This window comes from Sciurus carolinensis, chromosome X (genome assembly GCF_902686445.1).
Source record: "Sciurus carolinensis chromosome X, mSciCar1.2, whole genome shotgun sequence".
Lineage (NCBI taxonomy): Eukaryota > Metazoa > Chordata > Mammalia > Rodentia > Sciuridae > Sciurus > Sciurus carolinensis.
The window spans coordinates 89,264,998-89,277,616 of record NC_062232.1 but is presented as its reverse complement, the minus strand read 5'-3'; the positions used below and the strand labels follow the sequence as shown (position 1 = coordinate 89,277,616).

At 45.1% G+C, this 12,619-nt stretch overlaps 1 protein-coding gene across 3 annotated transcripts in view; it reads left to right on the top strand.

The window, feature by feature from the left end:
• Window positions 1-2,764: 2,764 nt before the first annotated feature.
• Window positions 2,765-12,619, top strand: part of Tsc22d3 (TSC22 domain family member 3) — a 65,758-nt gene continuing 55,903 nt past the window's right edge. Inside the window, exons 1-2 of one of the 3 annotated variants that reach the window (XM_047536504.1) lie at window positions 2,765-2,874; window positions 3,472-3,883. In XM_047536504.1, the coding sequence (XP_047392460.1) occupies window positions 3,564-3,883 (320 nt within the window). In that variant the 5' untranslated portion in view covers window positions 2,765-2,874; window positions 3,472-3,563. Of the gene's footprint in view, window positions 2,875-3,102; window positions 3,118-3,457; window positions 3,884-12,619 lie in introns of those variants that run through there. The other 2 variants (XM_047536503.1, XM_047536505.1) reach the window with 2 other exon arrangements.

Sequence of the window (12,619 nt, the reverse complement as noted above, 5' to 3'; positions counted from 1 at the left end):
TCTCTCCTCCACACTCTCGAAGGGAGTGCTGTCACCGCAGCCATACATACACACTAGACTTCTACCATCAATTACCACTTGTACTATTTTGTCTGTCTATGACTCTGTTCTTTCAGTTAGACCACAGATTCTTTGGGGTCTAAAGATGTGTCTTATTTACCTGATCCCCCACTAACACTATAGCTGGCACAGGGCAAGTGTGAGAAGGAGGTACCCCTTCTATCCCCTTTCTGTTCCACCCAGAAAGCCACCAGCTCTTTCTGGAAGTGAGTTCTCTCTCTGCTTTCTGAGTTTATGCAAGAATATTCTTCTGCTTGGAGTTTTTCCATCCAACACAATATATGTCAGCAAAGCGAGGTCCCACAGAGGGGAGCCAGGTGGCCCTGCCCAGTCAGCCTTCCCTTGCAGAGGTATGCAGTATGTCAATATGAGCTAGACTTGTATGCAAACACATGACAGCTCTCTGAACTTTATCTCTGAACTATCTAGATTTTTCTATATCTCTATTATATTTGCTCTTGATCAGCCTAGATATGGTATGCAAAGCTGTACTGAATTATTAACAATACTACTTGAGAACAAGGACCACAACAAGGAAAATGTCAAGGGGACAAAATCTTGAGTTTAATGGTGCCAAATGCCAAGAAGGAAATACTTCCACTGGGGCCTCATCCCAAGGTTATGTACAAAGATAAGAGGACTCAGGCAAATATTAGAAGCAAAAGGCCTAGCAGTTCTCAAAACACAATTTAAGTAAACATTTATGGATCTAATATATTTTGTTATAACATTTAACATAAAATAATTATAAACAAGAGGAAAAATCATAAACACTGTAATTAAAAAACAATTCAGTAGGCTATAAGTCTACACAATGCAGATGAAATTTCATATTCTACTACCTCCTCTGGCTTTTACCCAAGAACATTTAAAAAAAAAAAAAGATAAGGAAGAAGAAAAAGGGAAAATAATTCATCTAAAGGATTGGCTTTTGAGAGAAGAAATGGAGACTTCTTAGCAATCTGTGAGAACACAGGGATCATACTCAGTTCTGCTGGTCTTGTCAATGACCATCAACCATCCCTGACCTTGGAATCCTGTCAGGAGCCAGAGGTATAGATTGTTTTTGGTTTTCTGGCTACTATAGTAGAGATAGTACTGCCTTTCCCATTCCCCTAAATTTTGGGACTCTGAGTACACCAACAGGGCTTTGGGGAAAAAGAATTGATTTGTTGGCTCCTAATCACAGGTCTAGGTTGTGGCACCTGGAAGAAATTTCAAATTCATGAAATCGAATCTGCAGGGACTCAGGCGAGTGGAGGTACAAGAAAGAAATGTGGTTCTGACCCTGGCTGGGGTCCCTATACAGCTTGGCAACAGGCGCTCTCTTGATGCAGGAACTCTGCCTCCTGGACTCCTACTGAGAACCAACACACCGGGGATTCCACCAGGAGGCACCCCTGGCGTTTGCCAAAAATCTAACTTGGAGACGCAGACATAGACCGTTTCATGCCTGGGGCACAAGATGGCAGTATATACTGCTTTATTTCAAGTGTCATGGGCTTGTGAATGAATCGAGTGAAAAGGGGGTGGGGAGTGGGACTGAAATTGAAATCTATTTGAGTTTTATATGGAAACTGAACATTGTGAATATTTTTAATTTTTCCAGGAATCAGTAATTGTTGAATCTTACACATTCAATGTATTCCAAGTCTCCAAGTCCTGAGACACCCTAGAAGCCTACCACTTGCCCACCCAGCACATCCCTACATCTCACAAGGCTGGGGTATGACCCAGGGCACCAGACTGCCCCCTCTCCACATATCTGCCCTTTTACTGTACCTCAGCACCGGATTCATCCTCTCAGATCCCTCCGCCGGCAGTTTCAGTACGCATTACTCCCTTCCCCAGTGCCCCTGAGGCCCGTGATCATTTAATCACCACATCTCTGAAAAGGGTAAGAAAGCTGGAGATCTCCTAAGGTGGCAGGTAGGGATGAGAAAAGACGGAGGAGAGCGAGTTTAGAAAAATAGGGGGAGATAAATGAGAGGAAAGGGGGGGTGCTAAAGTGAAGGAAGTAAAGAGGAAATAAAGTGAGGGAAATTAAGGGGGCAGGAAAAATACAAAAAGAGAAAAAGAGGAAAGGGGAAATGTAGAAATCGAGAAAAGTGGAGAAAAAGAAATGGAAGGGGAAAGAGAGGAACTGGGGGTGGAAGGGGGATAGAGGAAACTGGTAAATAAAGAAAAAAGAGAAAGATTAGCGAAATACAGGAAAGTAGAAGATCGGAAAAAGGAAAGTAGGCGATTGAGGAGAGGGAGAAGGGTCAGAGCAGAAGGAAGTCCGCTGGGGATCTGGCATTCCAGGAAAACAGGAGAGGTTACCTCAAGTGGGATTCAGGAAGGAGAGGAAACAGCAAGTGTGGGGGGAAGGGGGCAATAAGTGAAGTGAGAAGAAAGGGACAGAAACTGAGGAGGAGTTTGATCATGTTTCTTTGAGTTTTGCTTAAGACATTTATTGGGATATCCCTGATGTGTGTCTGGAGCTCTCTGACTCTGCAGAGGCGACCGTTCTGTGCACCCCGCAAAATTGGGTTCATGGAGAGCGACGGTTGAAAGCCACCACACGCGGGGGCTCCCGATCGCGGCGTTTCTCCTGTAGGGGGACTCCTCCGCGGTGGGACTAGAAACATTTGCCCTCCCGCCAAGCTCCAGACCCGCTAGGCGGGGTGACAGGGGAGGCGCGGCGCTCCAGACAGAGTGCTGGCAGATTTCTGGCGGAGGATGCGCCATGAGCTTTGAGAGAGCCCGAATCAAAGCGCTAGGCACTCGGAGAAAGGGAGAGCCGGACCGGGCTCCACAGGAGTGCGGGCGAGGGTGCGAGCGGCTGCGTGGGCGCTAGGGTGCGGGCGGGGCGGGGCGACGGGGCCAGACCGAGCCGGACCTGGGGCCCGCGCCTGACAGGGAAGCGGCGGAGGAGCGTCCTCCGCCGGCCCAGCTGGGGTAATTTACATGCTGTCATAGCCGGGTGCTGAGTCCAAGGCGTGCAGCTCGCTTGCTCTCGGCTCCTGCCACCGCTCAGCCGGCACAGCCCAAGGGAGCCCAAGAGCCTGAGAGCCAGTGAGCCAGGGAGGGAGGGAGCAAAGGAGGGAGGGAGCGAGGGCGCGTCCCGGTTCTCCCTCTGCCCTGTTGCCCGCCCTTCCTGCCGCCACAGGTCCGCCCCGAGCCCTGCTCACACTTGGGAAACTTGGGACTGCGCTGGGGCCGTGTGTGGCACCTCAGAGGGGGCGGCCCCGGCCACTAGAGAAGGGGGAGGAGGAGGAGGAAGTGAGCCCGAAGGATCCGCTCAAAGCTGTTTGTCCAGCTGTTTCTATTCGCACCCCGAGCAGTTACAACCAGAAGGGGGCCGAGCCTAGGGTGGCTGGCTTTAGGCGCTAATTTCCAACTCTTCTCCTCACAGCTTGTCTTTTCCAGGCACCCTGGAGTCCCCTCAGGCCAGCCCGGAGGGCGCGCACCTGCCAGCCGCCCCTGACCTCGAAGGCCAGGCGGCCCCCAAGCCTGAGAAGATGGCCCAGTCCAAGATCGACTGCCGTTCACCTGTCGGCCTCGATTGCTGCAACTGCTGCCTGGACCTGGCCCACCGGAGCGGGCTCCAGCGCGGCAGTAGCGGGGAGAACAACAACCCGGGCAGCCCCACCGTGAGCAACTTTCGGCAGCTGCAGGAGAAGCTGATCTTCGAGAACCTCAACACCGACAAGCTCAACAGCATAATGCGGCAGGATTCGCTAGAGCCAGTGCTGCGGGACCCCTGCTACCTGATCAACGAGGGCATCTGCAACCGCAACATCGACCAAACCATGCTCTCCATCCTGCTCTTCTTCCACAGGTGGGTGGCTGGGCACATGGGTGGGTGCAAGTCCAGGCTCACACCAGCCTCTGCTGGACCTTCACCTCTGGCAAAAGGGGCAACCAGGAAGTTCACGAGGGGCACGGGGGAGATCAGGCTCACAGGCTGCAGTCACTGGACCTTGAGGTTGTTTGGAATCCCACAGAGTTCAGGGGAGGCCTGGCAGGTGAGACCCTATTTTGAAGGGTGCCTGCAAAGGCTCACCAGGACGACGCTGGGGCCAGCAGACCCCATAGGTATGGAGATAGCTCTCAGTACCCACTTTCACAATGCATACATTTCCATAGACCCTTAGGAGATTCTGCCATGAGGTTCTCTTGAAATCTGAGTTCTACCCTACCCAAAAGCCCATTTCTAAATGTGCAAGCTGGGATTGAAATTGCAAGGGCTTTTAAATTACTGAGTGGCCCTGACTGACAGTGAGGACAAGCAAAATGTCAAGAAAAATTAGGCTGCAGCTGGTGGCAGGAGGTGAAGTTTAGGGAATAAGAAAAATCAGAGACTGGTAAGTTTCTTGAGACTCTGGATGGGGGGACCCCACCCCCTCCATGGATCACAGCCTTTGATTTCAAATGTAGGCAAAAGGAACCCCAGAGAGCATCCTAGGACATTGCCTTGAGTGCCTCAAGAACTGTATGTGGCAATAGGGTGGATGAATCCATAAATATGCAGGCATGTGTTTGAGTGTAGGTTAGACTTTCATCCTGTTAGGGAGGAAAGGAAGAGTGAAGAGAGGAGAGAAACACAGTGTGCATACCCAAGGCAGCTGTTGTCCCCCAGTCTGAGATGGTCTGTTAAGAATGACTTAACAACTGAAATAATTTTTTTTAATTTTTGTTATTTTTAGTTATTATGTGACAGTAGAGGCTATTTTGAAATATTTATACAAGCATGAAGCATATCTTATTCTAGTTAGGATTCCAGTCTTGTGGATGTACATGAAGATTCACTGTGGCATATTCATATATGTACATAGGAGAGGTATGTCAGATTCATTCCATTGTCTTTCCTATTCCTGTCTCCCTTCCCAAAACAACTGAGCTAATTTAAAGACTGGGAAGGCAACTTTAGGAAACCTCACCATGGGTTTGGCATTCATAGTGGCAAACTGTGTGTGTATGTACAGGGGTGGATTTTATTCTTGCTCAATGACACAGGTTATGTAAGTGAAAGCTATCCCTGCTGTGTGAGACTGGATGGTAGTACAAATTATGGTTCTACCTTTTTGTATGAGCCTGAGCAAGTTGCCTTACCTCTCTGGTCTCTAAGGCTCCTTCTAGCTCTGAGATTCTAGGTCACGGGCAGGTGGTGTGCCCAGACGAAGTGATAAGAACAACTGAGCACTCACAAAATGCTTGGGTGCCTGTGAGGCTGGAAGGAGAAATTTAAAAAGCAATAGAGAAAGGCAAGAGCTACCTTCACCTAATGCTAAGACCAGTTTTACCTCCCTTGTCCCAAGACAAATCCACCATCGCCTCCTCCTCCCTTTATTCCCAGCGGTTCCAGAGGCGGACAAGCAAGGCTGCCAACTTCATTAGTATCACTATAACAAGTTGTATTTCTCAGACATCTGTGATGCCATTGAAGCCCTTTCTCATCTATTATTTCACTTTAGGTGTCAAATTATCTCATTGTCTAAAATAAACCAGGCCATGGATGGAACAGGTTTCGAGAGAATCTTCATTTCTGGTGAAAGATTACTACAAATATATTCATCCCACAGACACTGAAACCCTGCCGAGCAAAATCCCTAACTGGCTCCTAATGATCCACTCATCTCTGTTGGAGAGTGGCAGAGGGGGAGGGGTGATGCTGAAACCTGGAAAGAGAGTCTATAGCATTTGTGTTCTGTCAGTTGGGAGAGAAACTGCCCCTCCAGGGCTTTGGTAAAGTGTGAAAGGGGGTTCCGCTAGTTCTGGGCCTAGGAGGGTTGGACTTGAGTGAGCAAGGTGTGAACTTGGGAGCCAGAGGATCAAAGTGTTCATTGGTGTCACACCTCAGGGTGTCCTGGTTGTTCATGTTTCTTGAATGGAAAGACCTCCTTTGTCATCCACTCTGCTGACACTGGTTTATTGATGCTTGATTCTTGGCAAAACCTGGAAATGCAACAGGGTGGGGAAGCAGGGAGTTCGTTGATGGCACTGGTTGAGGAAGGAGAGTGCACTGTTGGGAAGGTGCACCTGAGCACCCTGTCTCCTGAAATCAGAGCAACTCGGTGTCCTACACCTCTGAGTAGCAAGCCAGCAAATTGTCAGGCTTCCTTGAGTTTGAAGAGTGAGTGACAGGGTTCTGTGGTAACAACCTTAGAGTTCTCTCTCACACACACATTTCTTGACAACTGGGACCTTAGAGAGCACAGATACTGGGCTGGGGGTGTAGCTCCGTGGTAGAGCACATGCATATCATTCAAGAGGCCCTGAGTTCCATCCACAGAGCTGGAAGAAAGGGGGTGGGGCAGAGGTACTGAATTCAGTTTAGGCTTTGCCCAGAATGATACTCACATTAGCAAACCAGGAGACCATTATTTCTGGTCATGGGGCTTTTCCAATGCGTGGATTGAACAGTCTTCTCCTAAGTGAACTTTTCCTTTATTATTTCATCTCATTCCCCAGGTTTCTATCATCATACTTCAGCCACCGTTTTCACTCCTGTTCCTTTCCATGATTAGACATTTCAGGTTCCTGTTTCAGTGTCTTTTTTCTTTGCCAACTTTCAAGGCTGCCTCTCCCGCTGGAGAAATTATGCTCCCCATCCTTCATCCTGTAGTCCATTCCCTTGTTGTGTGGGCTCCTGTATCCTTGGGAAGAGGGCAGGGCACACTCTTGATTTATATCTTGTTTGTCTGCTTTGACCTGTCACTGGTTCCCAGCTTAGTCCTTGGTTTCCTTGGAACAAAAGAGTGTAAGCAATTTGAGGGTAGGGCTATATTTGACTCACTTGGCTTTCCTCAGTTATTACTTATATGGCCAGTACTCAATAAAGGGGGAGGGTGACTACTTAATTGTTGGTATGGTCCCATGTAAAGATTTGACAACTTTAAATTTGGCCTGGAAAATCCTTATTAAGTTTTAAATATGGTTGTTCTTTTTCCCCATTTTTTAACCCTACATGCAGTGTCTCTAATAGCCTGGTAGAAGTCCTGATGGACACTTCCGTGTATACACATATAAATCTGTGGTAATGGGTATGCAGCCTGTTGATCTGTAAATGGTGCCTCTACACTATTGGGGGGAAGAAGTGTGTTTTAAACACCATGCCCTCAATCTTGTGTTATGTAACTAATAACTATAAGAGTTTAATAGCTAATGTTTATTACATATTTATAATGTCTACTAAGCATCATATCTGCATGATTTCATTTAGTATTTATACCAACCCAATGAAATGGGCACTATTATTTCATTCTATAAAGAACAAAATTGAGACTTGAAAAAATTAAGTAACTTTCCCAGTGCTTCACAATGAAGAGCAGTACCTAGACTCTGACTGAGAGCATGGATTCTGGAGTCTATGTGCTGTGTATGAAGAAAGAATTGTTAAAAAAAGAAAGAAAGAAAGAAAGAATTAAGAACACTAAAGAAGTCAGGTGCAGTAGCACATGCCTGTAATCCTAGTGACTCAGGAGTCTGAGGCAGGAGGATCCCCAGTTCAAAGCCAGCCTCAACAACATTGAGGCACTAGGCAACTCACTGAGACCCTGTCTCTCAATAAAATACAAAAAAGGGCTGGAGTTGCAGCTCAGTGGTCGAATGCCCCTGAGTTCAATCTCCAGTACAAAAAAAAAAAAGAACACTAAAGAAAAATCTTATACTAAAGACATTGTTAAAACACTAAAGATGGGTCTATGAAGAAGAGGTAAATGTGAGCACACTACTTTTACAAACTGGCAAAATGTCCTTATTAGGTAAGGGGACCAACAATCTTGGTCCTGGGACACACTTTCAGTGATTACACTGGGACAATTCCAGGAAAACTAGGATTGTTGGTTACCCTACTATTAGAAGATTTCACCTTGTGATTTGATACTCTTCTAATGCTGGAAAAATTAGGAGGGAGACAGAATATGCTGGGAACAACTGAAGCTTTCATTAATGTATTCCTTGTTTATTCTTTCTTTCTTTGTTTCTTTTTTCTTTTCTTTTCTTTTTTTTTTTTTTTTTTGGTACTGGGGATTGAACCCAGGGATACTTAACCACTGACCCACACCTCGAGCCCTTTCTATTTTTTTTTTTATTTTGAGACAGGGTCTCACTGAGTTGCTGAGGGCCTTGCTAAGTTGCTGAAGCTGACTTTGATCTTGCAATCCTCCTGCCTCAACCTCCACAGTTGCTGGGATTACAGGTGTGTGCCACCATGCCTGGCTTATTTTATTTTATTCTGAGACAGGGTCTCACTAGATTTCTCAGGCTGGCCTCAAATCTGTGATCCTCCTGCCTCAGCCTCCAGAGTCACTGGGATTACAGGTGTGTGCCTCCCATGCCCAACTGAAATTTCCAGTTTAAATGTAGCATAAGCATATGAGAAAAGCTCCCTAATTTGAAATTTCAAGAACTTCAATTCTTTGACTGATGAGATATAGCAAGCTAGAATGGAATAGTCTGGAATAGTTTGACAATAGTCTGGCATTGTGATTGTTGTTATTGTAGCCTCAAATTTATTTCTAGGATTTTACCCAAAACTTTAAAATTAACTCTATTCTGCCTTTGATCCCAGAGCATACTTGCCAAATGTGATCTAAAATATTCTGAATCTGAGTTGCCTTCAGTTTCTCAAGATCTTGGATTCTACCTTTAAGCTTCTGACCTGGCACCAATGGTTCTCACACATAGATGCTCAGAAAATAATAATAATAGCATATCTTTCTGATTTCTTTATGTGTGCTAGTTTATTTAATATTCTCTGTAGAGATAATATAGAGTAGCATGGGGAAAGAAAGAAATTCAGAGATTAGGGTTTCAAGAAAATTTTACATAGAGGCTGATGTAGGAGGTTTGAAAGTTTGAGGCCAGCCTGGGCAACTTAGTGGGACCCTGTCTCAAAATATTTTTTGTGGGTATGGTTCTAGGGATTGAACTCAGGTGTGCTGTATCACTGAGCTACATCCCAAGCCCTCTCTTTTTTTTTATTCTAAGAGGAGTCTCATTCAGTTGCCCAGTCTGACCCTGAACTTGAAATCCTTCTGCCTCAGCCTCCCATGTTTCTGGGATTACAGGCGTGTGACACTGTGCCCAGCTCAAAATATATTTAAAAGGTACTGGAGGTATAGCTCAGTGGTAGAGTGTCCCTGGCTTCCATCCCCAGTATCCCCCCACACACTAATAATTTCATAACATATATTACTGGACCTGGATTCCAAGAAGGTAGTCACTTGTGTGTTGTGATATGAGGGACTGCTTGCAATAGTGCATAAATTCATACTATTTAAAATTCAGATCTCTGTCCCCCACACTATCTAAAACTCCTCTCTAATAGCATCAGTTGTATGTGGACCACACCGTGAGAAACCTTGAATTAGAGATTGCAACCCTTTGTCAACTAATTTACCATTTGATTTCAAGGATGGAATTCTTTGCCATAGAGAGGTTTTGGGTTTCTATGTGGTTAAGCCTGTCATTCTTTGCCTTTGTGATTTTTAGTTTTGGTATCAAGCTTCAAAAGTCCTTCCTTAGCCCAAGGTAATTTAAAATATCTATTTCCTGAGCATCTAGTGATCTGACAAAGAATAGGCACTCTTGGATTAAGGGAAAGTTTCTTTTAAAAGCTCTAATGCCTTTGCAAACTTAACAAACTTAACATTCATGATCTGGATTCCTCATGAGAACCCTAACATCTAAGAAATTCTCTTTTTCCTAAGACAACATGGAAGTGCATGTGCTAGGAGGCTAGTATATGAGGGGCAGTTCTTTTGTTGCTGAGAGAGTCTGGTACCCTACTAGCACCTACTGTTATATCTGGGTGTGTGTTATGTATGTATGTATTGTCTATAATATGTATGTATATATGTATTATATATAATATATATTACCACTATTTATTAACACATGTGTGTATGTGGTGGTAATATATATTAGGTATAATATATATAACCACTATATATTATTATTACATATTATAGACAATAATGTATATACATGTGTGTGTATATATACATATATAGAGCATAAAATTTGCCATTTTAACAATATTTATGTTTACAGTTCAGTGGCATCAGGTACATTCACAAAGTTGTACAACCATCACCATTTCCAGAATTTTGTCATCATCCAACAGTAACTCTGTACCCATTAAAAAATAACTCCCATTCCCCTTTCCCCCTAGTCCCTGGAAACCTCTATTTTACTTTCAGTCTGTGTGAATTTGCTTATTCTAGATATTTTACACAAGTGAAGCAATACAATAAATATATGGCCTTTTGTGTCTGGCTTCTTTGACTCAGTATAATGTTTTCAAGGTCCATCCACAATGTAGCATGTAGGCTGCTTTTTATGACTGATTAATGTTCCATTGTATGGATATAACACATTTTGTTTGTCTATTTATCCATCAGTGAACATTTTTTGGTTGTTTCTACCTTTTGGCTATTATGAAGAATGCTGCTATAGCCAGGCACAGTGGCACAGGTTTATAATCCTAGCAACTCAGGAGGCTGAGGCAGAAGGATTGCAAGTTTGAGGCCAACATTAGCAATTTAGTGAGACCCTGTCACTAATACAAAATAAAAAGGTCTGGGGATGTAGCATAGTGGCAAAGCACTCCTGGGTTCAATCCCTAGTCCTGCCCCCCACCACCAGTCAAAAAAAAAGGAATACAGTTATGAACACTGATGTACAAGTATGTGTTCCAGTAATTTTTTCAATTCTTTTAGATATAGACCTGAAAGTGACATTGCCCAGCACCTACTTTTCAATGTGATTTTTCATCCTCTGCTCACAGTCAGCCTACATATATGTAGTAATGCCCAATGAAATGAAGAAATGTCTTCCTTGGGGAGAATGCCCCCCACCCTGAGTCATCTGCTGCTGCTGGTGATGACAATGAAAAGGAACCTAAGAAGTTTCACAAAGTGATGGTTCTGACTGGGGAAATGATATTCTTTCAGGATATTCATGGTTTGGGGAGTGGTAAAAAGTTTTGGTGTGCATCTCCTGAATAGCCCAGATCTGGTATATATTTTTAAAAGGGTAACGGGGAATCCATTATTGGTCATTAACTACTTTGTGTGAATTTGTCTTTCAGAACTTCAGATAGGGTACCAGCTCACTGGCAGTAGGTTCTTTGAGAATGGAACGTGGGAAAGCAAAATTTAGAGGAGAGGTGGAAAAACAGCCACAGTCCATGAAAGGCCTAGCTTGGGTGGGCTGTTACAGCATGGACCTCTGGGCAGTACAAGAACTCAAGAGGCCTGGCTAGAAGGTTCATGCTCTTAGAGAAAGGTGGTAAGAACAGAACATGAACTTCATCTACTCCTCAGTTTAGCCCAGAGTGGATCCATGTGAGCCCATACCTTAGAAAATAACTCTTTCCAGGGTGACCTTATTTTCCCTCCCTGACTGAAGAAAAGGTTAACCCTCCTGCTTATATTTACACTTCCAGATAAACTGACAAGCTCTCAATTCCAGGTGGAGTGTTGGCTCCTCTCCAGACCTGGCCCTGAAGGCCAGAGAGTCTGGGTAAATGGAGATTGATGTGTCTGGTGAAGACTGCCAGGGTCTCCAGGCCTCCTGAGTGATGGAGCCCAGCAGAATACTTGCCCCCACCAGCTGGGTTGGTTGAGAGAACGGAGGCCACTGTGTGCACCTGGTGGTGGCAGTTGCATTGTTTGCTCATCGTGATTCTGCTCCTACCTGAACTTTCTCCTCTTATGTAAGGCATCTCTCAAGATAACTGCAAAGCCATAATCTGCCATGGTTGGCTGGGTTTACATAACAAATTGGTTTGTGTCGTGCAATAGCCTCTTGAGCCCTGAAGAAACCAATGTGCCAAATGAGACTAAAGCTTGGGCTCATTTGGTGAGGCACTTTGTGTGCTCAGTGTACTCGAGGGAGGAGAGCATTTCATGACCATAGGGGTCAGAAAGATGAAAGATGTCCCTTTTAGATGAAGAGAGTAATAATGGCCCAGGACATATTGTGCTGTACCATTGCCTACAGTAATGGAATAAGGGTTAGGGCTTCACTGTAATGCCACAGCTTTCTCAGGCAAGCCCTCCATAGAACTCCATGGGCTAACCAGGAGCCCTGGGAAGGCCAGAAGGTGAGATCATAGCCTTAGAGCAACCTAGGCTGATGATGAGTCAGTTTGGGGAAGATGGCTTCTAGATGCCACTGTCTACCATGCAGAAATCCAGCTTAGCTAAGGAGTTGGAGTGGGGATAAAGCGTGGTCTTTGAGAGCAGAAAGCAAACTTTTCCAAATGCAATTTCAGGAAGGAGTGAATCTTGTCAGTAGACAAGGCAAGTTCACTTGGACCTTCCAGCTAGAAATCCCTGCCCCAAAGTACCGTTGAACTTCCAGAATCGATCTATGAGGTATAAGATCCCAGGTAGCAAAGATGAATGAATGGGAAGCTTCTCACTGTGCATATTCCAACCCAAGAGAAAACAAGAGCTGGAAGCAGGCTTGGTCAGTGATGACCCAGGCATGCTATCAGCCTTCCTCTCCCGGGAACCGCTTTCCTCAAATAGGTCCAGCCTGAAATCAGGCCCTAGCCTATAGA